This window comes from Anomaloglossus baeobatrachus, chromosome 10 (assembly GCF_048569485.1).
Source record: "Anomaloglossus baeobatrachus isolate aAnoBae1 chromosome 10, aAnoBae1.hap1, whole genome shotgun sequence".
Taxonomy (NCBI): Eukaryota; Metazoa; Chordata; class Amphibia; order Anura; family Aromobatidae; genus Anomaloglossus; species Anomaloglossus baeobatrachus.
Genome location: NC_134362.1, coordinates 214,015,843 through 214,043,203, shown reverse-complemented (window position 1 = coordinate 214,043,203; position 27,361 = coordinate 214,015,843). Strand labels below are relative to the sequence as shown.

The 27,361-nt window shown below is 45.9% G+C and overlaps 1 protein-coding gene across 3 annotated transcripts in view; it reads right to left on the bottom strand.

Moving 5' to 3' along the window:
• Window positions 1–1,865: 1,865 nt before the first annotated feature.
• The window catches only part of LCAT (lecithin-cholesterol acyltransferase), a 100,645-nt gene continuing 75,149 nt past the window's right edge, over window positions 1,866–27,361 (bottom strand). For all 3 annotated transcript variants that reach the window (XM_075326280.1, XM_075326279.1, XM_075326281.1), the window contains one exon: window positions 1,866–2,543. In XM_075326280.1, coding sequence (XP_075182395.1) covers window positions 2,020–2,543 — 524 coding nt within the window. In that variant the 3' untranslated portion in view covers window positions 1,866–2,019. The remainder of the gene's footprint in view (window positions 2,544–27,361) is intronic.

The window sequence follows — 27,361 nt, the reverse complement described above, 5'->3', positions numbered from 1 at the left end:
GAGCTCCCTCTAGTGGTGGCTGCAGACAGGATCTTATCATGTATCTCTGTATACAGGGAGCTCCCTCTAGTGGAGGCTGCAGACAGGATCTTATCATGTATATCTGTATACAGGGACCTCCCCCTAGTGGTGACTGCAGACAGGATCTTATCATGTATCACTGTATATAGGGATCTCCCCCTAGTGGTGACTGCAGACAGAATCATATCATGTATCTCTGTATACAGGGAGCTCCCCCTAGTGGTGACTGCAGACAGGATCTTATCATGTATCTCTGTATACAGGGAGCTCCCCCTAGTGGTGGCTGCAGACAGGATCTTATCATGTATCTCTGTATACAGGGAGCTCCCCCTAGTGGTGACTGCAGACAGAATCTTATCATGTATCTCTGTATACAGGGTGCTCCCCCTAGTGGTGACTGCAGACAGGATCTTATCATGTATCTCTGTATACAGGGAGCTCCCCCTAGTTGTGGCTGCAGAAAGAATCTTATCATGTATCTCTGTATACAGGGAGCTCCCCCTACTGGTGGCTGCAGACAGAATCTTATGCATCTCTGTATACAGGGAGCTCCCTCTAGTGGTGGCTGCAGACAGGATCTTATCATGTATCTCTGTATACAGGGAGCTCCCCCTAGTGGTGGCAACAGAGAGGATCTTATCATGTATCTCTGTATACAGGGAGCTCCCCCTAGTGGTGACTGCAGACAGGATCTTATCATATCATGTATCTCTGTATTCAGGGAGCTCCCCCTAGTGGTGACTGCAGACAGGATCCTATCATGTATCTCTGTATACAGGGAGCTCCCCCTAGTGGTGGCAACAGAGAGGATCTTATCATGTATCTCTGTATACAGGGAGCTCCCTCTAGTGGTGGCTGTAGACAGAATCTTATGCATCTCTGTATACAGGGAGCTCCCTCTAGTGGTGGCTGCAGACAGGATCTTATCATGTATCTCTGTATACAGGGAGCTCCCCCTAGTGGTGGCAACAGAGAGGATCTTATCATGTATCTCTGTATACAGGGAGCTCCCCCTAGTGGTGACTGCAGACAGGATCTTATCATGTATCTCTGTATTCAGGGAGCTCCCCCTAGTGGTGACTGCAGACAGGATCCTATCATGTATCTCTGTATACAGGGAGCTCCCCCTAGTGGTGGCAACAGAGAGGATCTTATCATGTATCTCTGTATACAGGGAGCTCCCTCTAGTGGTGGCTGTAGACAGAATCTTATGCATCTCTGTATACAGGGAGCTCCCTCTAGTGGTGGCTGCAGACAGGATCTTATCATGTATCTCTGTATACAGGGAGCTCCCCCTAGTGGTGGCAACAGAGAGGATCTTATCATGTATCTCTGTATACAGGGAGCTCCCCCTAGTGGTGACTGCAGACAGGATCTTATCATGTATCTCTGTATTCAGGGAGCTCCCCCTAGTGGTGACTGCAGACAGGATCCTATCATGTATCTCTGTATACAGGGAGCTCCCCCTAGTGGTGGCAACAGAGAGGATCTTATCATGTATCTCTGTATATAGGGAGCTCCCTCTAGTGGTGGCTGCAGACAGAATTTTATGCATCTCTGCATACAGGGAGCTCCCTCTAGTGGTGGCAGCAGACAGGATCTTATTATATATCTCTGTATACAGGGAGCTCCCCCTAGTGGTGGCTGCAGACAGAATCTTATGCATCTCTGTATACAGGGAGCTCCCTCTAGTGGTGGCTGCAGACAGAATCTTATGCATCTCTGTATACAGGGAGCTCCCTCTAGTGGTGGCTGCAGGCTGATTTTTATATAAATGTACAATATATGAACAGAAAGTCATGAACAATCTTGCAGTACATGTATTGATTTATTATGTAATGGCGTTAGGCTGTACATTCTTATAACAGAAGTCACAACGGCCCCTATGATAACAAGCACATATACATGGTGGGCACTATAATAACAGGCACATATACCCAGGGTCTGCAGATCATAAGTCCCACCGTGCGGTTGGTAACCTGTTATGACATGGCAGGGTTAGAGATCTGTCCCCAGCAGGATGTCGTTAATAACATTTAATGTACGGTTGCTGAAGACCATGCTCAGGTGGTGCATTCCATGGAGTTCAATCACTTGGACCTTCTCATTTTGCTGCTTCTTCCATCGCTTGCAGAGCTCCATGCTTCTCTTATGTACCGTGTCATCTCCATCAGAGTAGACTACGTCTATAGGTGGCTCATTGGGAAAACCGTCCCCATATACATAGGTCTCGGCTGTGGGGTGACCTGTGCCATAGATGCAGTACGTGTCCACACCTGGGGAAGGCAGCCCTTCTAGAAGAACCTTTGTATCTTCCCACATATACCAGCCGTCTTCAAAGTCAATATCGTGAAAGAATTTCTTGTAGTCCTTGTAGGTGTAGTTGTATTTTGGGGTGGAAATGAAGACATGTGATTCTGGCCATCCCAGGTTGGTTGGAAGCATCCATGGATTGGTTGTTGTCATCCTCTGTTCTTCTCGAATTTTGATATTGGAAACCATTGGGATCCCATGGTTATCGCCTATAAAGGAGCAAGTCTAGAATTACTAAAAGCATATTGTTCCCTCCTGCACTCTAAACAGTCTGTTCTAGGGAAATATTAGAAAAGAAAATGACATTAATAGTGACAGGATGAATACAGTATATGGTGGACAGATCCTCACCCAGATAAACTCTTCTTATACCCGGGCTGCGTGTGCTGCGTTCTGATGCCGGATGATGGGGTTACCATGGCGACGCATCTCGAGTACCTCTTACTTCCAACCCTCTCTCCCTGACATAATGGGGAGAGGCGGGAAAGTGTGATGTGGGACACCGAGACAGCAACTCCCGCTGACCCGGGCAATGGCGGAAGCGCCGATTACACAGCTACATCTGGGTGGTCTGCTATTTAAAGCAGCACCCATTCAACTACCATACGCCCCTGAGGAAGAAGCATTAACGAAACGTGCGTCAGGGGACACTCCATGGGCCAGAGCAAGTGTTACTTTTGGTATGTGCACTTTTCATGTTTGTTTATTTGCCATCTACATGTTGAGTTTATGTGTGTACTCTATTGGGGACTGTACTAGTTATTTGGTTCTAAAACATACATCAGTTATTAGAGGTATCTATGGATTTATTGAATAGATACTGTGTTGGTGCTTTGGTACGCATATGTGTGTTCTTGTAAATTCAAGCAAGATTTAGATCTGCTATTATTAACTTTTCATTCATCTATTGATATTTATTATATGTTTTTTGTTGCACAAGTACTTTTAGACAAATAACTGATACCTCATTTCATAATTTTCTGCTGAGGAGCATCTATCTATATACACTAATATACCAATGATGTTAATATTTTTATTATGTCTGTCTACAAGAATGCACAAGCACTTTCTTATAGAATTTGATTATTATCTTGCATTTTAAATAATCATTAATATTAACATCTTGTTGAAATCCCTTTTTGAACAAGTATCAGTATCAGACTATATATTTTCCAGGAATGATATACTGACTATAGATACATGTATCACCTGCCCACCCATTGCTGCATTGACTGTAACATCCAAATCTTTTTTAATTTCATGTGTTTTTAGATACCTTTAATAAATAATATTTTTATTCTCCATAATGTGTTTTTTTTGGGTTTCTATGAATTTTTTGGAGATATTTTGTTCCAAATTTTTGGATTTCTAGGAATAGAGGCAGGACAAACCTCCAAAAGGCAAACCTATTGCATAGTAATGCAACAATAACAATACAATACTGTATGATTCCCAAGTTGCGGGATATGACACTATTCCTTCCTGCACTTCCTCAATGGCACTGCAGTTTTGAACAGAAGACGTTTCCAGGCAAGGCTCTTATTCTTGCCCTAATATTTTCATCCTTGACCTTAACCTTTCGTCGGGTTTCTTTTCCTCCTTCAAACACACCATCCTAACCACTTTACTAGAAAATATTCCTGGACCAGAACTGTCCTACTGTCTCTAATCTCCCCTTCATCTCTCTACTCTTGGAACGCTTGGTTTACTCTCGTCCGATCTGCCATCTCTCAGATAAATCTCTTCTTGAATCTTTATGATCCAGTTTCCACTCTACAAAACTGCACTTACTGAAGTCTCTAAGGATCTACATCTAAATCCACTGGTCCCTGCACCCAGCTGATTCTCCTGGATCCCTCTGCTGCGTCTGACACTGTGGATCACCACTCATCCTCACCAGCTACTCCTCAGGATGCTCCACTCTATCGACTTCAAGAAAGAGCAATATATCATCCTACCAATCTCACCATATTTACAGTCTCACTGACATACGGTTCCAAAAACGATCCAGATAGACGAACCGGGAGAAGTGGTTGTTGTGTTGAGGATAAAGAATTGAGTATCCAAAAATACTTAATTCAGCCATTTCATAGACTCAGTTATATAGTTCAGTAGATGTGAACTAACACACATTTGTGAATGCTTTTGTTTCTTATTAACATGTATATATGTATATTGCATATTCAGTGTATTTTCCTTAAACTCAGTATATACTAGGATATATATGTATAGCTTGAATATGGCCACCATTTCCTGGTTTACACCCAAGACAGATGGACAAAGAGAAATTCCTGGATCCTAGACTGACCAATCAACGGAGAATATGTAGATCTCTCTACGTCATGAAGCCCTGACTTACGATACTTGATTGGACTAAAACTTTTGTTCACACCCCCTTACTGTTTGGTCTAGAGTCTCTTTCAAACAATAAAGAACACACTTGGTTAAGAGCCCGTCATGGAGATAGATGTAACTGACTTGCTGTGCAGTTATTTCTCATTCTCGTGTGCACCCATGACATTTTAATTAGAAGCAGCAGCCGGATATCAAGAGATCCTTTGAGTCTCATCATCATCGTCATTCTGACCTTGACAGTTGGCGCCCAACGTGGGGCACCCGAGAAGAGTGAGTCAGAGCTTCCACTTTCCGGACGTCTGGGGCTACTCCACAAGTATCCAGGTGTTGCTCGATATCGAGGACTTGATCACCCTCCGTTTCACGGTAAGAACATCATATACATTGTGTGTGCTGTTTTACCTGTGGATCGAGACACCTGGCGAAAGTGGGTGGTCACTAGTCCGGAGAATGGTAGTGCACCGGAGACCTAACGGTGTGACTGTCACTCGCCGGTGGGCTAGAAGGACCCAGCTCCCATAGGGGCTAGGGGTAGGTTGTAAAGTATCCGGCTGTCTGTAATTAGAAATTGGGTGTTTTCTTGAGTAGCTGTTTATTTGTATATAAGTGTATGGTTAATCAAGCTTGTGATTTCTCTGTTTGGTTCTCGGAGAGTTAATTGCCTGTAGTTTTTTCTTCTTCGCTGTGAACAAAGGGAGAAGGGGGGTCTGGTTAAGCCCAGGGATATCCATGACAGTCTTTCTATTGAGAACAAAGAATGCGAGAGGGGGGGGAGCAGAAGCCCACTGAAGCAGCTACATCTTTACATTCTTACACTCAGAGGAAGCAAAAAGGTGGGGGCTATATGTCCACCAGCTGCTTGAGGCAGAGCGGAGATCAAGTTACACAGCTCAGTCTCTGCTGTCTTTTAGTTAAGAAGCAAGGGGGGTGGAGGGTGAAGAGGCAGACGCTGGGTGTTACAACAGCGCAGCTCTTTGGAGAGAGGAGGGGTCAGTGGAGGTTGCTGCAGCCTTTGTATTACAGCAAGTTGTCATGATTTGAAAGAAAGACAAGTGTTATTTTAGTTTGGATTTGAGAGAAATTAACTAGTTTATGCGTTTTTCAGCATTTTGTAATTGTTGGAACAGAGAGATAAGGGAATTGGCGTGTCCCCCAGTGTTTTATTTATATATATATATATAAAATACATCGATTCTTGTGTTAATAGCCGGAAATAGGAACACGTGGAGAACGGTATTAGTATCCACGTGTTGGACGCTGAAAAAGTGCGTCCGCTTACACGGGAAAGAGGGGGAGGGATTCCGGTGGTGGAGAAAAGTGTTTTGAACCAGCGTATTCCCCTGAGTATTAACTCATGTACTGCTATGTGAGACGCCGGAAAAATAGGAACGTACGAGGAACGGTATTGTATTCGTACGTTGGACGTCGCAGTATGTCCTTATTGCATAGTAGGGAAGCGGGAAGAGGGTTCAGTTGGATGTGGCCAATCCAGCTAGAGCACTGTATACTCTGTTCAAGAAGAGATTGTTTTTTAGTAGGAGCTGAGAACGCTGTCGCCCTAGTTACAAAAAACGGAAAAAATATAAAAGATTGCAAAAAGTTGTGTAATATCGTTGGACTACCACTAGATGGCAGGCTGCAACCCATGTATTGAAGTTCAGATTAATCTGTAGTGAGTTTATAATGAAGAACAAAGACCTCATTCACTGTCTGTTGCTGTTTGTAGAATCACTAAATATTTTTCTCTAGCGGTGCCTTATTGTTCTTCTCTAGAAGTCATTATATCTGGTGCTAATCATATCTCTCCTTTGTATGCTGAAATGCACATTTACAGGCACCAAAAGTATCCCTGGTTTACTACGTAGTTCCAGCCACTCCCAGTACACCCAGGGAGTCACAACATGGATGCTGCACCCGGAAGTCAGGTGCCTGGAACTTCCTGTGGCAGCCGTCTTGCTACACCCACTGATGGCAGTACACCTCATAAGCCACACCCCTCGAAATGGCTCTTTGTTCAAAGCTCTCCACCCATCCCCGGTGGGAGGTGTTCTGTGGTATAAATGACTAACATATTTGAATAAGTATAAATTGTATATTTGTTTACTCAGTTATCCCATAAATGCAAGTCAAAGATAAGTAAGTGAAATTTTTACAGAAATGATGTGGAAATAGATCTGTTCACATAAAATTAATTGGTATTTTAAAAGTCCTGCAGCATTATATCATAAAATAAAATAGAGGAAGGTAAATATATATATATCTTTGTATTATGTTAGTTAATTTAAAACAAAAATCGTAAACGACTTACCCCTACTGATGTCAAAATGTATCAAATCCATTTGTAAAAAGGAATTAGGAAAAATGTATAATGTATCCAATGTAGATTTTGCTAATGGATGTGTTCACTGCTACGTCTTTGTTATAACAAAGGTTGAGTTTTTTTCCTTCTTCCTGTCTCACTTTTAAGAAGAATGGAATGTGTCTCTCTCCAATAGTGACGTGAGTTTGGTTTAACCCTTAGAGTTCAGGATTTCCCATTTTTAGTTTGCTGCTTATACCTGAATAGGGAATATTAAATTTTATGGGATGTGCGATATAATTTGTGTTGTTTTGTGTTTAATGGCGATTTATTTGAACAATATATTTTTATTTTGTGACTCTATCACCTTTTCTGTTTTTACGATTATTTCTAAACAATTTATATATTTTTGCAGGTTAGTCGCCTAGTCACAGCTGTCATTTCATCATGTCTCAGTCGTTTCTAGTATGAAAGGTTTTTCTTTTCTTTATGGATACAGTGTTGTTTATTGTAAAGTTTTAAAATTCCCCAGTAATGTATATTGTTGTGAGATGTACGTTATTTTCAGTGTTTGTTCCTTTTAGTATGTGGCTAATTTATTACCTGCTATTTTATCTTTTCTTTTAGGGAATACCAGTATACAAATGCTGAATTTTGCCATATTGGTAAATAAACAATTAAACAAGGGGGGAATAAGGTATTAATTATATTCTCCAGTTTCTTGGAGGGCGCAGCAGGCATATTAGATAGGTTTTGAAGTTGACCTTGGTTTTGAAGCTGACCTGTTTCCCATAGGTTATGTTTATTAGATTACTATGGGGTATATCTGTTAACTGAAATAGGAAAGTCTTGTCTTATATGTTTATTTGTTTATTTATTTGTTTGTTTATTTATTTAGTATTTTCAGTCATGTGAGGTATAGATGACCACTAACTGTATTATGATCAGAGATGAAGTTATAAGAATGATCTAATGTATATTTTTAAGTTTTTGTTTTTATAGATGAAACCAGATGGTGGTCGATTCTGCACTGGATATGTTGCTGTTTACACCACATGAGGTAGATCTAAATTCGACCACTCCCTCCGATCCTATTGATACAGGAGACAGTGATGCATTAATGCCTCTCTTGATGGGTAGAACAGGAGTGGGTAAGAGTCTTTAGAGGTGTATGTAGGTTGTAGATTTTTTCCTGTTGTCAAATGAATTAGGTATGCCGAAAAGAAAGTCTAGATCTGAGCTGATGGATTCGGATGGAGATCCTTGCACAGGTGCAGCTGACCAAGAAGCAGTGAACGGGCCTAGAGTTGAGAGTCTTTCACCAATACCGACCATGCCTTGGTGACATTGGTCACGTCAGTGACTTCTGTTACTCCTTGTGTTCTTAAATCCCTACAGGAACAAGCGATACAACAAGGAATGGAGTGTGACATGCAGGGAGCCAGCTGACTGAGGAAGGTCTGTGGACAAAGGGTGGTAAGCTTTCTCTGCCATGAGAGCTCTTCTTAATGATGGCCCAGGTAACATCTGTGAAAGACAATTGTCAGCGTGTGCTTTGGTGACACCGGGTTCAGTACCCAGGTGGGCAGATTCACCCAGTCTTGTGAGACAAGTGCTTAGAATGAAGTGAGAAAAAACTGTAAAGAGTCCGTAGAAACACCCTGCACCTGCTCTACCCATTCTTAGAGACTGCAAACTGATTATAGATGTATATCATGAGCACGTTGTATGCAAGTCTGTGCGTGTTGTGTAAATTTCTCTCCAGGTTTGGTCAGAGGCATTCCTGTGCAGAAAACGACATTATTGTTGAGAAGCACATGAAGGTGGTATGTAAAGAAAAATGTGTTTACAAAAAGTGTATATTTTATAGAAAAGTGGAAACTAGTAAATGGTGTATAAAATGTATATGTTCTGTTTTCTTTTTGCAATAAGCAGGTCTTTATGTAAGATGTTTTTTGGTTTAGCATAGACATGTATATTTTTATATAATTGACTGAATAGTGTGCTAAACAGGTGTATTCTCCAATTCCAGATCTTAAATCAGAGCTATTAGCATATGGTCTCCAGTCAGGAGACTGATTGATCCTAAAGGACAAGCGAGAAAGAGCCATGAGTCAACACTAGAGGAGCTGATCCAACCACAGAAACATCTATGGATCCACACCTCGCATTGCAGAAGGGTTAATCAACCAGAGCTGCACTGAGCGTTCTGCTCATACTTATCCTTTTCAGAAAACCCTGTACAGTTTTAGACCAGTCTTGCCAGAACAGTTAGAAGAGAGGACTTAGAGAACCTTGAGACATGGGAAAGTCCAACTACAAAGGGTGAGGACTCGCCTAGGAGTCCTTGGTCTCAAACCGGTGAAGAAAACCCCTTTCCCCTTTCCGCCCATGTTTCAACGTTCAGTTAGGCAGGTTTTTCAACAGATCTTTCTACCTCTCTTCCTAAGGGAACACAGTACCCTTAGAATTTAGAAATGGCAGAAGTAAGTCTTTAGGGGGGACTGTTGAGGATAAAGAATTGAGTATCCAAAAATACTTAATTCAGCCATTTCATAGACTCAGTTATATAGTTCAGTAGATGTGAACTAACACACATTTGTGAATGCTTTTGTTTCTTATTAACATGTATATATGTATATTGCATATTCAGTGTATTTTCCTTAAACTCAGTATATACTAGGATATATATGTATAGCTTGAATATGGCCACCATTTCCTGGTTTACACCCAAGACAGATGGACAAAGAGAAATTCCTGGATCCTAGACTGACCAATCAACGGAGAATATGTAGATCTCTCTACGTCATGAAGCCCTGACTTACGATACTTGATTGGACTAAAACTTTTGTTCACACCCCCTTACTGTTTGGTCTAGAGTCTCTTTCAAACAATAAAGAACACACTTGGTTAAGAGCCCGTCATGGAGATAGATGTAACTGACTTGCTGTGCAGTTATTTCTCATTCTCGTGTGCACCCATGACATTTTAATTAGAAGCAGCAGCCGGATATCAAGAGATCCTTTGAGTCTCATCATCATCGTCATTCTGACCTTGACAGTTGTGCTTGGCTCCTTCATTCCAGAGGCCCATCATGCCATTACCTGTAGCCTCTGCTGCTCCCTCCGAGTCCATGGAGGTAGATCAAGTACATCCAGCCAGTCGTCACCATGAGATCCTTTGTACCACTGAGGGATGCTACTACTGTGGAAATCCCATGCACTTGTTCTGCTTCTGTATTAAAAAGCCGGGAAACTGCCCAGCCTAGGGTCAGTGGGAGAGGCTACCCTAGGTGAGAGCAAGTCCCCCTTCACCACTATATATTACTGTGTCCGTAACTAGTGGCGACTCCCAGTTCTCCGAGATGGCCTTGCTGGACTCTGGTGCTGATTGGAATTTCATACAGCAGGCCATAGTGGATTGGTATCAGATCCCCGTTCGTCAGTTTTAAGCTCCCATTACTGTGCTGTCAGTGTACAGAAAGCCTCTGCCCGGGGTTATCCAGTTCATCACTGAAGAAGTTGACCTTCGTGTGGGAATGCTGCATATGGAAAAAAAACGCTTTCCATATTTTACAAGGAATCTTGCAACTGCTGTTACTAGACCTGCTGTGGCTTCGGAAGCATGAACCAGTTTTGGACTGGTGATCTGGGGACGTGATCAGGTGGGGTCACTCCTGCCATGAAAACTGTCTTACTTCCATGCAACCTGCTCGGCCGCCAGTGAGACCCTCTAAACTCCCGGGTCTGCCATCCACCTACTGGGCCTATGCAGTAATTTTTGACAAGAAAGAGGCCAAGACCCTGGCACAAGACAGACAGTACGATTACCCTATTGACCTTTTCTGTGCGTCTACTCCTCCGGTCGTATTTACCCTCTATTTCAGGATGAGACCCAAGCTATGTCCAAGTACATAAAGGATAATCTGGCAAGAGGTTTCATCCAAACGTCTTCTTGACTGGCCATAGCCTTATTCTTCTTTGTCAATAAAAAGGACGGGTCTCTTTGGCCTTCTATGGACGATAGAGGTGTCAATCAAATAACGGTCAAGAACAAATATCTGCTGCTGCGTATACCAGAAATATTAGACCTACTCCGAAGTTCCAAGATTTTCTCCAAGCTCGACCTCCATGGTGTGTACAATCTGGTCCGGATAAGGTCAGGCGATAAATGGAAGACGGTCTTCATTACGTGTGACGGCAGCTATTAGAATTGGGTAATGCCATTCGGGATCACCAATGCCCCGATGGTCTTCCAGAAATTTGTCAATGATATATTCTGAGATCTGCTGTACACGCGTGGTTGTATATCTGGATGACATTCTCGTGTTCTCACCACATCTGACTACACACAGGAGGAATGTTCGTCAGGTGCTGCAGAGATTAAGGGAGAATCCTCTATATGACAAATACTAGAAGTGTCTCTTTGAGTGGTGCTCTCTGTATTTTTTAGGCTACATCTTCTCGGATACTGGCATGAGGATGGATCTGGACAAACTGTCAGAAGTACTGAAGTGGTCTCGTCCTGACGGTCTGAATGCGATCTAGTGTTAGAGAAGCCATTTTGTCCTGTTCGCCATTCTGTCTTCTTATATAAGTTTTGTCTGAACAGTTATATAACCAAGTATATGAGTAATTGATGTTCTATTCCACATCTACTATTTGCTATGGTGATAACTTGGTTTCCTAGAATTGTTATTCCCTTATAAGTATGTACTTCTCTTAGAATATGCTGTTTGTATTACAAAGTCTGATTAATTCTGTCTCTAATACCAAAACATGTCTTATTGTTAAATGAGACTTGGCATCATACTTATCACATCCCTTAAAACCTTTTGTATCCTTCCAGCTTTTGCTATGATAAATATATCCATTATAGCCTTGAGACACTGTACTCCCTTATGTGGTTATGTGTTCAAGTATTTCCTTGGAGCCCAAGGAAATATTGTCCTTTGTTAGTATAACAAAGATTGACCTTGGTCTAATGACTATATTTGGAATCCACCTAAGATTGTGCAACTATATCACATGTCTTGTAATCAGCTTGAAAGGTATAAAACCTTCCCATTTTTGCTATTAAACAGTGTTATTTAATACACTACGGACTTGTCTTGTCTTGGTGTGTTGAAGCGTCACACTCAGACTCGGCCAATCCCCAACAGCTACCTGAGAGGAAAGAGAGCCCGCCTTTAACACTAGTGACTCCTCAGTTTCGCCAATTATTATTGGCAGTTCATCCTGTGGTTCTCATCCCTTCTCACCATCTTGGACTTGACCCACAAAGTGGGAATTCAAAAGCGTGGACCCCAGAAACAGAAGACACTTTTATTTCCCTCAAACAGGCCTATTCTTAGGCCTTGGCACTGCATAGACCGGAGACTAGCAAGCAGTTTATCCTGGAGGTGGATGCTTCATCTTCCGGTGGTGGTGCAGTCCTCTCTCAGAAGTGGGCTATAGGAAAGACTGTAACTTGCAGATTCTTTTCCAGTGCCTTCTCTCCGGTTGAGCGCAACTACTCAATTGGCAACCGAGAATTGTTGACGATCAAATTGGCATTGGAGGAGTGGCAATACCTTCTGGAGGGAGCGGTGCATCCAATCATCATCTTCACCGACCACAAGAACCTGGACCATCTCCAGTCAGCTCAGAGGTTGAATCTGCACCAAGCCTGGTGGTCACTGTTCTTTACCCACTTCGACTTTGTTCTGCATTTCCGCCCTGCTCATAAGAAAATTAAGACTAATGCACTTTCACGGTCATTTCTGTCTGCCAATCAGGAGGAGGAACTTCAGAACATTATCGAGCCTTCCAGGATGGTGACAGTGGCTCATATATACGTGTCCCAAGTTCCTCCTAGTAAGACATTCGTTGCTGAAGCAGACAGGAAGCAAGTTCTTTAGTGGGGTCATTCCTTCAAACTGGGCGGCCATGCTGGACAGAAGAATTCCCTGCAGCTGATCTCTCAGCATTATTGGTCGCCAATGCTTTGACAAGATGTCCTGGAGTTTGTATCATCCTATCCCTCATGTGCCCGCAACAACAAAACTCCGAAGAGGATTCCTGCTTGGCAACTGCTTCCTTTACTGGTGCCATCAGCTTCTTGGCAGCATATTGGGATGGACTTCACCGACCTGCCAAAGTCCTCCAGTTGCACCGCCATCTGGGTGGTGGTAGACAGGTTTTCGAAAATGACCCATTTTACACCACTGACTGGGTTGCCTTCTGCACCTGTGCTTGATGAGCACTTTATCCAGTTCATCTTTTAGCTGCATGGTTTCCCACTTCATCAGTCCCTTCGAGGTGCTCCAGCAGATTAACAAGTTGTCCTACAAGTTGAAGCTCATGGATTCTTTATGAATTCCCAACTCCTTCCACCTGTCGCTCCTCAAACCCGTCATCCTGAACCATTACTTAAGAGATCTAGGTACCTTGCCTCCTCCAGTCAGTGATGAAGACACCTTTTGAGGCAAAATCTGTCAAAAGGTTCCGAGGTAAAACAAATTTCTTATTGGATTAGAAGGGGTTTGGACCTGAGGAGAGGTCATGGGAGCCAAGGGAGAATATTAATGCCCCTCTTCTCCTTAAGAGATTCCTGGAAAACGGGTGGTACTGTAATGCCCATACTGACGTCCCTGCGCTATGTTGGCCATTTCCCCAGATGGCAAAGCTGGATGTATTACCTTCCCGGCCGTCCAGCGATGGCTGCCCCATCCTTGGTCTATGCTGCTGTCTCCCAGGGCCTATGGACACTGCACAGTCTTTCTGGGAATGCCCGTAGGGTGTGTACGCGGAAATGCCTCTTCTCTTATAGGGCCAGTATGCCTTGACCAGGAAGTGCCTCTCAGCTCGGCTGTGAGGCATCAGGTATTAAAGGCACCTTCCCTCTAAGGGAGATGCCTGGGCAACGAGTTCTCTACTTTGCTAGTCCTCAGGTCCTTTGTGCTACTGCTGTCATTGTGCTGTATGCTGTTACTGATTCGTATCTGTGTTTCAGTGCATTACAAGTCCGCTACTGCTGCAAGTATCCATACCGGCCGCCTACCACAATATCCGCTGCTGCGTGTATCCACATCGGCCGCTGCTGCCACATCCATCATCCCAGCTGAATCCACACTGGCTGCTGCTGCTGTTTCTACAACCAGAGACTGTGTGCACCCCTGGCGCTAACTGCCGAGGTACCGTTGATTCCCTGGGGCTGCACTTTGTCGAACTATCAGAGTGTGTGCCTATCACCATCTCTGGTGGCTTTAGTGAAGACTCAGCGGCTGATCCAATTCGCTTCTCCAGGCCAGTGATCAGTACCATTGGGCTGGTGGACCACTATGCCCGTGCTCGCCCTGCGAGCATAACAAGGGGTTTGGAGGAGGAGGGGGACAAAGGAATCTTGTGGGAGGAGGACAGAAGAATCTGGAGGAGTAAGACAGAGGAGTCTGGAGGGAAGAGAACAGAGAATTCTGCAGGATGAAGAGGAAAGAAGAGTCTGGAGAAGGAGGGTGACAGAGACGTTTTGAGGGTAGAAGACAAAGTTGTCTGTAGGGTAGAAGACAAAGGAGGCTGCAGGAGGAATAGGACAGAATATTCTAGAGAAGGAGAAGGACAAAGAAGTCTGGCAGATGAGAAGAACAAAAGAACATGAAGATAGAACACAGGAGTCTGCATGAGGAGGATGAGGATGAAAGAGAAGCCTGTAATATGAGGAGGAGGACAGATGAGTCTGGAGGAGAAGCGATATAGAGGGGTCTGGAGGAGAACAGAGGAAACAGTAGGAGGAGGATTGAGGAGACTTTAGGTGGAGGTTAGAGGCGTCTGGAGGATGAAGAGAACAGGAGTCTGTATGAGATGTAGGATGACTGCGTAGTATGGAAGAAGTGTACAGAGAAATCTGGAGAAGAATAAAGGAGAATGAAGAGGAGGATAGAGGAGTCTGGAGAAGGAAGCTGAGGATAGAGGTGTCTGTAGGAGGATGAGTAGGACAGAGTAGTCTGGTGGATGAGGAAGACAGAGGACTCTGTAGTGATAGGAGGAGGACAGAGTAGTCTGGAGGAAGAGAAGGAGGACAGAGGTGTCTATAGGAGGATGAGGAGGACAGAGGAGTCTAGAGAATGGGGACATATTAGTCTGTAGGGGCAGGACAGAGGAATCTATAGGAGTTGGAGGAGGAAGAAGGAGTCTGGAGGTTGAGGAGGACACAGGAGTCTGGAAGAGGAGGAACACAGAGGAGAGGGAAGATGAACGACGGAAGAGTCTTGAGGAGAAAGACAGTGGAGTTTGGAGGAGGTGTACACTGAAGTCTGGAGGAGAACAGTGGACACTGGCGCAACAAAGAAGCATCTGGGGAACGAGGAGTGTGGAGGAGGAGGACAGAGTAGTCAGGAGGAGAAGGACTACAGAGAAGCATGGAGGAAGAATACAGAGGAGTCTGGAGGTGGTCAGAGCAGTCTGGAGGAGGAGGAGAAAAAAAGGAGCCTGAAGTAGTACATCTAGGGGATGAAGAGAAAAGAGAAGTCTGGAGGAGATGGTTAGAGGAGTATGTAGAAGAAGGATGAGGATAGAGTCTGAATGAAGAGGAAGACAGAAGAGTCTCTAGGAAGAGGAATAGAAGTCTGGAGGAGATGGAGGACAGAGGAGTCTGTAAGAGACGGATGAAGCCAGAGGAGGATAAGGACAGTGGAGTCTGTAGTAAAAAGGAGATAAAGGATAAAGGAGTCTGGAGGAGGAGGAATAGGACAGTGGAGTCTGGATGGAAAAGGACAGAGGAGTCTGTAGGAGCAGTATGAGGAAAAAGGAATATGTTAGAGGATGAAAAATACAGAGCGGTATATAGGAAGAGGAGGAGGATAGAGGAGTATGAAGGATGAGAATGATAGTGGAGTCTGTGGGAGGAACACAGGAGTCTGTAGGAAGAGGTTAAGGATAGAAGAGTCTATAGATGGATGAGGAGGATGAAGGAGAGGAGAAGAACAGAGGAGTCTAGGGGAGGAAGAGGAAATCTGGAAGATGAAGAGGACAGCAAAGTCTTGAGGAGGAGGAAGAGGATTACAGAGGCATTTGAAGGAAGAAGAGTCTGGAGGAGGACAGAGGAGTTTGGAGGAGAAGGAACACAGAGGAGTATGAAGCAGAAGGATAGGAGAGTCTGCAGAAAGAGGACAGAGGATTCTGGATGAGGAGGTTGGAGTAGTCTAAATGAAGAGGATAATAGAGTCTGGAGGAGGAAAAGACTAGGTGTTTGGGGGCGGAGGACAAAGGATTCTGGAGGAAGCGGAATACAGAGGAGTGTGGAGCTATATAGGCACATTCATTCTTGGTTAACATCTCTGCCATGACACTAATGTGCTCAACAGACTCAATGACTTATGATGCCGGCAGAGCTGCCCATGGCGCATGCTACACATCATCCATTACTTCTTTCTGCTCCTGTGGGTGAACATTCATGTTCCACTAATAACGTCTGATGGCGAGAAGTTGCAAAACTAGACGCCTCCATCTCTTCCTCGCCCCGTTATGCTGATATCAGCTGTCTTCAGGTTAGATACAGTCACATGCTCGGGACACGGACTCCAGAAAAGAGGAATTTCAGACCTCCGATAAAGCTTCCCGAGCATCATCCAGCCAAGTATTATTAATAGGTCCAGCCAGAAGCCTAGCCATAGACACACTAGGCACACGGACCCAAGAAAAGAGGAATCTCAGACCTCTGATAAAGCTTCCTGGGCATCATCCAGCCAGGTATTATTATTACTAGGTCCAGCTAGAAGCCTAGCCATAGACACACTAGGCACAAGGACCCCAGAAAAGAGGAATCTCAGACCTCCGATAAAGCTTCCTGGGCATCATCCAGCCAGGTATTATTATTACTAGGTCCAGCTAGAAGCCTAGCCATAGACACACTAGGCACAAGGACCCCAGAAAAGAGAAATCGCAGACCTCTGATAAAGCTTCTTTGGCATCATCCAGCCAGGTATTATTATTACTAGGTCCAGCTAGAAGCCTAGCCATAGACACACTAGGCACAAAGGCCCCAGAAAAGAGGAATCTCAGACCTCCGATAAAGCTTTCCGGGCATCATCCAGCCAGGTATTACTATTACTAGGTCCAGCTAGAAGCCTAGCCATAGACACACTAGGCACATGGACCCCAGAAAAGAGGAATCTCAGACCTCTGATAAAGCTTCCCGAGCATCATCCAGCCAAGTATTATTAGTAGGTCCAGCTAGAAGCCTAGCCATAGACACACTAGGCACATGGACCCCAAAAAAGAGGAATCTCAGACCTCTGATAAAGCTTCCCAGGCATCATCCAGCCAGGTATTATTATTAATAGGTCCAGCTAGAAGCCTAGCCATAGGCACACTAGGCACACGGACCCCAGAAAAGAGGAATCTCAGACCTCTGATAAAGCTTCCCGGGCATCATCCAGCCAGGTATTATTATTACTAGGTCCAGCTAGAAGCCTAGCCATAGACACACTAGGCACACGGACCCCAGAAAAGAGGAATCTCAGACCTCCGATAAAGCTTCCTGGGCATCATCCAGCCAGGTATTATTATTACTAGGTCCAGGTAGAAGCCTAGCCATAGACACACTAGGCACACGGACCCCAGAAAGAGGAATCTCAGACCTCCGATAAAGCTTCCCGGGCATCATCCAGCCAGGTATTATTATTACTAGGTCCAGCTAGAAGCCTAGCCATAGACACACTAGGCACACGGACCCAAGAAAAGAGGAATCTCAGACCTCTGACAAAGCTTCCCGGGCATCATCCAGCCAGGTATTATTATTACTAGGTCCAGCTAGAAGCCTAGCCATAGACACACTAGGCACACTGACCCCAGAAAGAGGAATCTCAGACCTCCGATAAAGCTTCCCGGGCATCATCCAGCCAGGTATTGTTATTACTAGGTCCAGCTAGAAGCCTAGCCATAGGCACACTAGGCACACGGACCCCAGAAAAGAGGAATCTCAGACTACGATAAAGCTTCCCGGGCATCATCCAGCCAGGTATTATTATTACTAGGTCCAGCTAGAAGCCTAGCCATAGGCACGCTAGGCACAAGGACCCCAGAAAAGAGGAATCTCAGGGAATCTCAGACCTCTGATAAAGCTTCCCGGGCATCATCCAGCCAGATATTATTATTACTAGGTCCAGCTAGAAGCCTAGCCATAGACACACTAGGCACATGGACCCCAGAAAAGAGGAATCGCAGACCTCCGATAAAGCTTCCCGGGCATCATCCAGCCAGGTATTATTATTAATAGGTCCAGCTAGAAGCCTAGCCATAGGCACACTAGGCACACGGACCCCAGAAAAGAGGAATCTCAGACCTCTGATAAAGCTTCCCGGGCATCATCCAGCCAGGTATTATTATTACTAGGTCCAGCTAGAAGCCTAGCCATAGACACACTAGGCACACGGACCCCGGAAAGAGGAATCTCAGACCTCCGATAAAGCTTCCCGGGCATCATCCAGCCAGGTATTATTATTACTAGGTCCAGCTAGAAGCCTAGCCATAGGCACACTAGGCACACGGACCCAAAAAAAGAGGAATCTCAGACCTCTGATAAAGCTTCCCGGGCATCATCCAGCCAGGTATTATTATTACTAGGTCCAGCTAGAAGCCTAGCCATAGGCACGCTAGGCACAAGGACCCCAGAAAAGAGGAATCTCAGACCTCTGATAAAGCGTCCCGGGCATCATCCAGCCAGGTATTATTATTACTAGGTCCAGCTAGAAGCCTAGCCATAGACACACTAGGCACAAGGACTCCAGAAAGGAGGAATCTCAGACCTCCGATAAAGCTTTCCGGGCATCATCCAGCCAGGTATTATTATTACTAGGTCCAGGTAAAAGCCTAGACATAGGCACGCTAGGCACAAGGACCCAAGAAAAGAGGAATCTCAGACTCCGATAAAGCTTCCCGGGCATCATCCAGCCAGGTATTATTATTACTAGGTCCAGCTAGAAGTCTAGTCATAGACACACTAGGCCCACGGACCACAGAAAAGAGGAATCTCAGACCTCCGATAAAGCTTCCCAAGCATTGTCCAGCCAAGTATTATTACTAGGTCCAGCTAGAAGCCTAGCCATAGACACACTAGGCACAAGGACTCCAGAAAAGAGGAATCCCAGGGAATCTCAGACCTCTGATAAAGCTTCCCGGGCATCATCCAGCCAGATATTATTATTACTAGGTCCAGCTAGAAGCCTAGCCATAGACACACTAGGCTCATGGACCCCAGAGAAGAGGAATCTCAGACTCCGATAAAGCTTCCCGGGCATCATCCAGTCAGGTATTATTATTAATAGGTCCAGCTAGAAGCCTAGCCATAGGCACGCTAGGCACACGGACCCCAGAAAAGAGGAATCTCAGACCTCTGATAAAGCTTCCCGGGCATCATCCAGCCAGGTATTATTATTACTAGGTCCAGCTAGAAGCCTAGCCATAGACACACTAGGCACACGGACCCCAGAAAAGAGGAATCTCAGACCTCTGATAAAGCTTCCCGGGCATCATCCAGCCAGGTATTATTATTAGTAGGTCCAGCTAGAAGCCTAGCCATAGACACACTCGGCACACGGACCCCAGAAAGAGGAATCTCAGACCTCCGATAAAGCTTCCCGGGCATCATCCAGCCAGGTATTATTATTACTAGGTCCAGCTAGAAGCCTAGCCATAGGCACACTAGGCACACGGACCCCAGAAAAGAGGAATTTCAGACTCCGATAAAACTTCCCGGGCATCATCCAGCCAGGTATTATTATTACTAGGTCCAGCTAGAAGCCTAGCCATAGGCACGCTAGGCACAAGGACCCCAGAAAAGAGGAATCTCAGACCTCTGATAAAGCTTCCCGGGCATCATCCAGCCAGGTATTATTATTAGTAGGTCCAGCTAGAAGCCTAGCCATAGGCACGCTAGGCACAAGGACCCCAGAAAAGAGGAATCTCAGACCTCTGATAAAGCTTCCCGGGCATCATCCAGCCAGGTATTATTATTAGTAGGTCCAGCTAGAAGCCTAGCCATAGACACACTAGGCACACGGACCCAAGAAAAGAGGAATCTCAGACCTCTGATAAAGCTTCCCGGGCATCATCCAGCCAGGTATTATTATTACTAGGTCCAGCTAGAAGCCTAGACATAGGCACGCTAGGCAGAAGGACCCCAGAAAAGAGGAATCTCAGACCTCTGATAATGCTTCCCGGGCATTATCCAGCCAGGTATTATTATTACTAGGTCCAGGTAGAAGCCTAGCCATAGACACACTAGGCACATGGACCCCAGAAAGAGGAATCTCAGACTCCGATAAAGCTTCCCAGGCATCATCCAGCCAGGTATTATTATTACTAGGTCCAGCTAGAAGTCTAGCCATAGACACACTAGGCCCACGGACCACAGAAAAGAGGAATCTCAGACCTCCGATAAAGCTTCCCAAGCATTGTCCAGCCAAGTATTATTACTAGGTCCAGCTAGAAGCCTAGCCATAGACACACTAGGCACAAGGACTCCAGAAAAGAGGAATCTCAGGGAATCTCAGACCTCTGATAAAGCTTCCCGGGCATCATCCAGCCAGATATTATTATTACTAGGTCCAGCTAGAAGCCTAGCCATAGACACACTAGGCACATGGACCCCAGAAAAGAGGAATCTCAGACCTCTGATAAAGCTTCCCGAGCATCATCCAGCCAAGTATTATTAGTAGGTCCAGCTAGAAGCCTAGCCATAGACACACTAGGCACATGGACCCCAGAGAAGAGGAATCTCAGACCTCCGATAAAGCTTCCCGGGCATCATCCAGCCAGGTATTATTATTAATAGGTCCAGCTAGAAGCCTAGCCATAGGCACACTAGGCACACGGACCCCAGAAAAGAGGAATCTCAGACCTCTGATAAAGCTTCCCGGGCATCATCCAGCCAGGTATTATTATTACTAGGTCCAGCTAGAAGCCTAGCCATAGACACACTAGGCACACGGACCCCAGAAAAGAGGAATCTCAGACCTCCGATAAAGCTTCCCGGGCATTATCCAGCCAGGTATTATTATTACTAGGTCCAGCTAGAAGCCTAGCCATAGACACACTCGGCACACGGACCCCAGAAAGAGGAATCTCAGACCTCCGATAAAGCTTCCCGGGCATCATCCAGCCAGGTATTATTATTACTAGGTCCAGCTAGAAGCCTAGCCATAGGCACAGTAGGCACATGGACCCCAGAAAAGAGGAATTTCAGACTCCGATAAAACTTCCCGGGCATCATCCAGCCAGGTATTATTATTAGTAGGTCCAGCTAGAAGCCTAGCCATAGGCACGCTAGGCACAAGGACCCCAGAAAAGAGGAATCTCAGACCTCTGATAAAGCTTCCCGGGCATCATCCAGCCAGGTATTATTATTAGTAGGTCCAGCTAGAAGCCTAGCCATAAACACACTAGGCACACGGACCCAAGAAAAGAGGAATCTCAGACCTCTGATAAAGCTTCCCGGGCATCATCCAGCCAGGTATTATTATTACTAGGTCCAGCTAGAAGCCTAGACATAGGCACGCTAGGCACAAGGACCCCAGAAAAGAGGAATCTCAGACCTCTGATAATGCTTCCCGGGCATCATCCAGCCAGGTATTATTATTACTAGGTCCAGGTAGAAGCCTAGCCATAGACACACTAGGCACATGGACCCCAGAAAGAGGAATCTCAGACTCCGATAAAGCTTCCCAGGCATCATCCAGCCAGGTATTATTATTACTTGGTCCAGCTAGAAGCCTAGCCATAGGCACACTAGGCACACGGACCCCAGAAAAGAGGAATCTCAGACCTCTGATAAAGCTTCCCGGGCATCATCCAGCCAGGTATAATTATTAGTAGGGCCAGCTAGAAGCCTAGCCATAGACACACTAGGCACACTGACCCCAGAAAGAGGAATCTCAGACCTCCGATAAAGCTTCCCGGGCATCATCCAGCCAGGTATTGTTATTACTAGGTCCAGCTAGAAGCCTAGCCATAGGCACACTAGGCACACGGACCCCAGAAAAGAGGAATCTCAGACTACGATAAAGCTTCCCGGGCATCATCCAGCCAGGTATTATTATTACTAGGTCCAGCTAGAAGCCTAGCCATAGGCACGCTAGGCACACGGACCCCAGAAAAGAGGAATCTCAGACTACGATAAAGCTTCCCGGGCATCATCCAGCCAGGTATTATTATTACTAGGTCCAGCTAGAAGCCTAGCCATAGGCACGCTAGGCACACTGACCCCAGAAAGAGGAATCTCAGACCTCCGATAAAGCTTCCCGGGCATCATCCAGCCAGGTATAATTATTAGTAGGGCCAGCTAGAAGCCTAGCCATAGACACACTAGGCACACGGACCCCAGAAAAGAGGAATCTCAGACCTCTGATAAAGCTTCCCGGGCATCATCCAGCCAGGTATTATTATTACTAGGTCCAGCTAGAAGCCTAGCCATAGACACACTAGGCACACGGACCCCGGAAAGAGGAATCTCAGACCTCCGATAAAGCTTCCCGGGCATCATCCAGCCAGGTATTATTATTACTAGGTCCAGCTAGAAGCCTAGCCATAGGCACACTAGGCACACGGACCCAAAAAAAGAGGAATCTCAGACCTCTGATAAAGCTTCCCGGGCATCATCCAGCCAGGTATTATTATTACTAGGTCCAGCTAGAAGCCTAGCCATAGGCACGCTAGGCACAAGGACCCCAGAAAAGAGGAATCTCAGACCTCTGATAAAGCGTCCCGGGCATCATCCAGCCAGGTATTATTATTACTAGGTCCAGCTAGAAGCCTAGCCATAGACACACTAGGCACAAGGACTCCAGAAAGGAGGAATCTCAGACCTCCGATAAAGCTTTCCGGGCATCATCCAGCCAGGTATTATTATTACTAGGTCCAGGTAAAAGCCTAGACATAGGCACGCTAGGCACAAGGACCCAAGAAAAGAGGAATCTCAGACTCCGATAAAGCTTCCCGGGCATCATCCAGCCAGGTATTATTATTACTAGGTCCAGCTAGAAGTCTAGTCATAGACACACTAGGCCCACGGACCACAGAAAAGAGGAATCTCAGACCTCCGATAAAGCTTCCCAAGCATTGTCCAGCCAAGTATTATTACTAGGTCCAGCTAGAAGCCTAGCCATAGACACACTAGGCACAAGGACTCCAGAAAAGAGGAATCCCAGGGAATCTCAGACCTCTGATAAAGCTTCCCGGGCATCATCCAGCCAGATATTATTATTACTAGGTCCAGCTAGAAGCCTAGCCATAGACACACTAGGCTCATGGACCCCAGAGAAGAGGAATCTCAGACTCCGATAAAGCTTCCCGGGCATCATCCAGTCAGGTATTATTATTAATAGGTCCAGCTAGAAGCCTAGCCATAGGCACGCTAGGCACACGGACCCCAGAAAAGAGGAATCTCAGACCTCTGATAAAGCTTCCCGGGCATCATCCAGCCAGGTATTATTATTACTAGGTCCAGCTAGAAGCCTAGCCATAGACACACTAGGCACACGGACCCCAGAAAAGAGGAATCTCAGACCTCTGATAAAGCTTCCCGGGCATCATCCAGCCAGGTATTATTATTAGTAGGTCCAGCTAGAAGCCTAGCCATAGACACACTCGGCACACGGACCCCAGAAAGAGGAATCTCAGACCTCCGATAAAGCTTCCCGGGCATCATCCAGCCAGGTATTATTATTACTAGGTCCAGCTAGAAGCCTAGCCATAGGCACACTAGGCACACGGACCCCAGAAAAGAGGAATTTCAGACTCCGATAAAACTTCCTGGGCATCATCCAGCCAGGTATTATTATTACTAGGTCCAGCTAGAAGCCTAGCCATAGGCACGCTAGGCACAAGGACCCCAGAAAAGAGGAATCTCAGACCTCTGATAAAGCTTCCCGGGCATCATCCAGCCAGGTATTATTATTAGTAGGTCCAGCTAGAAGCCTAGCCATAGGCACGCTAGGCACAAGGACCCCAGAAAAGAGGAATCTCAGACCTCTGATAAAGCTTCCCGGGCATCATCCAGCCAGGTATTATTATTAGTAGGTCCAGCTAGAAGCCTAGCCATAGACACACTAGGCACACGGACCCAAGAAAAGAGGAATCTCAGACCTCTGATAAAGCTTCCCGGGCATCATCCAGCCAGGTATTATTATTACTAGGTCCAGCTAGAAGCCTAGACATAGGCACGCTAGGCAGAAGGACCCCAGAAAAGAGGAATCTCAGACCTCTGATAATGCTTCCCGGGCATTATCCAGCCAGGTATTATTATTACTAGGTCCAGGTAGAAGCCTAGCCATAGACACACTAGGCACATGGACCCCAGAAAGAGGAATCTCAGACTCCGATAAAGCTTCCCAGGCATCATCCAGCCAGGTATTATTATTACTAGGTCCAGCTAGAAGTCTAGCCATAGACACACTAGGCCCACGGACCACAGAAAAGAGGAATCTCAGACCTCCGATAAAGCTTCCCAAGCATTGTCCAGCCAAGTATTATTACTAGGTCCAGCTAGAAGCCTAGCCATAGACACACTAGGCACAAGGACTCCAGAAAAGAGGAATCTCAGGGAATCTCAGACCTCTGATAAAGCTTCCCGGGCATCATCCAGCCAGATATTATTATTACTAGGTCCAGCTAGAAGCCTAGCCATAGACACACTAGGCACATGGACCCCAGAAAAGAGGAATCTCAGACCTCTGATAAAGCTTCCCGAGCATCATCCAGCCAAGTATTATTAGTAGGTCCAGCTAGAAGCCTAGCCATAGACACACTAGGCACATGGACCCCAGAGAAGAGGAATCTCAGACCTCCGATAAAGCTTCCCGGGCATCATCCAGCCAGGTATTATTATTAATAGGTCCAGCTAGAAGCCTAGCCATAGGCACACTAGGCACACGGACCCCAGAAAAGAGGAATCTCAGACCTCTGATAAAGCTTCCCGGGCATCATCCAGCCAGGTATTATTATTACTAGGTCCAGCTAGAAGCCTAGCCATAGACACACTAGGCACACGGACCCCAGAAAAGAGGAATCTCAGACCTCCGATAAAGCTTCCCGGGCATTATCCAGCCAGGTATTATTATTACTAGGTCCAGCTAGAAGCCTAGCCATAGACACACTCGGCACACGGACCCCAGAAAGAGGAATCTCAGACCTCCGATAAAGCTTCCCGGGCATCATCCAGCCAGGTATTATTATTACTAGGTCCAGCTAGAAGCCTAGCCATAGGCACAGTAGGCACATGGACCCCAGAAAAGAGGAATTTCAGACTCCGATAAAACTTCCCGGGCATCATCCAGCCAGGTATTATTATTAGTAGGTCCAGCTAGAAGCCTAGCCATAGGCACGCTAGGCACAAGGACCCCAGAAAAGAGGAATCTCAGACCTCTGATAAAGCTTCCCGGGCATCATCCAGCCAGGTATTATTATTAGTAGGTCCAGCTAGAAGCCTAGCCATAAACACACTAGGCACACGGACCCAAGAAAAGAGGAATCTCAGACCTCTGATAAAGCTTCCCGGGCATCATCCAGCCAGGTATTATTATTACTAGGTCCAGCTAGAAGCCTAGACATAGGCACGCTAGGCACAAGGACCCCAGAAAAGAGGAATCTCAGACCTCTGATAATGCTTCCCGGGCATCATCCAGCCAGGTATTATTATTACTAGGTCCAGGTAGAAGCCTAGCCATAGACACACTAGGCACATGGACCCCAGAAAGAGGAATCTCAGACTCCGATAAAGCTTCCCAGGCATCATCCAGCCAGGTATTATTATTACTTGGTCCAGCTAGAAGCCTAGCCATAGGCACACTAGGCACACGGACCCCAGAAAAGAGGAATCTCAGACCTCTGATAAAGCTTCCCGGGCATCATCCAGCCAGGTATAATTATTAGTAGGTCCAGCTAGAAGCCTAGCCATAGACACACTAGGCACACGGATCCCAGAAAAGAGGAATCTCAGACCTCCGATAAAGCTTCCCGGGCATCATCCAGCCAGGTATTATTATTAATAGGTCCAGCTAGAAGCCTAGCCATAGACACACTAGGCACACGGACCCCAGAAAAGAGGAATCTCAGACTCCGATAAAGCTTCCCGGGCATCATCCAGCCAGGTATTATTATTACTAGGTCCAGCTAGAAGCCTAGCCATAGGCACGCTAGGCACAAGGACCCCAGAAAAGAGGAATTTTAGACCTCTGATAAAGCTTCCCGGGCATCATCCAGCCAGGTATTATTATTACTAGGTCCAGCTACAAGCCTAGCCATAGACACACTAGGCACACGGACCCCAGAAAAGAGGAATCTCAGACCTCTGATAAAGCTTCCCGGGCATCATCCAGCCAGGTATTATTATTAGTAGGTCCAGCTAGAAGCCTAGCCATAGACACACTAGGCACACGGACCCCAGGAAAGAGGAATCTCAGACTCCGATAAAGCTTCCCGGGTATCATCCAGCCAGGTATTATTATTTCTAGGTCCAGCTAGAAGCATAGCCATAGGCACACTAGGCACACGGACCCCAGAAAAGAGGAATCTCAGACTCCGATAAAGTTTCCCGGGCATCATCCAGCCAGGTATTATTATTACTAGGTCCAGCTAGAAGCCTAGCCATAGACACACTAGGCACACAGACCCCAGAAAAGAGGAATCTCAGACCTCCGATAAAGCTTCCCGGGCATCATCCAGCCAGGTATTATTATTACTAGGTCCAGCTAGAAGTCTAGCCATAGGCACACTAGGCACACGGACCCCAGAAAAGAGGAATCTCAGACCTCTGATAAAGCTTCCCGGGCATCATCCAGCCAGGTATTATTATTACTAGGTCCAGGTAGAAGCCTAGCCATAGGCACGCTAGGCACAAGGACCCCAGAAAAGAGGAATCTCAGACCTCTGATAAAGCTTCCCGGGCATCATCCAGCCAGGTATTATTATTACTAGGTCCAGCTAGAAGCCTAGCCATAGACAAACTAGGCACACGGACCCCAGAAAAGAGGAATCTCAGACCTCCGATAAAGCTTCCCGGGCATCATCCAGCCAGGTATTATTATTACTAGGTCCAGCTAGAAGCCTAGCCATAGACACACTAGGCACACGGACCACAGAAAAGAGGAATCTTAGACCTCTGATAAAGCTTCCCGGGCATCATCCAGCCAGGTATTATTATTACTAGGTCCAGCTACAAGCCTAGCCATAGACACACTAGGCACACGGACCCCAGGAAAGAGGAATCTCAGACTCCGATAAAGCTTCCCGGGCATCATCCAGCCAGGTATTATTATTTCTAGGTCCAGCTAGAAGCGTAGCCATAGGCACACTAGGCACACGGACCCCAGAAAAGAGGAATCTCAGACTCCGATAAAGCTTC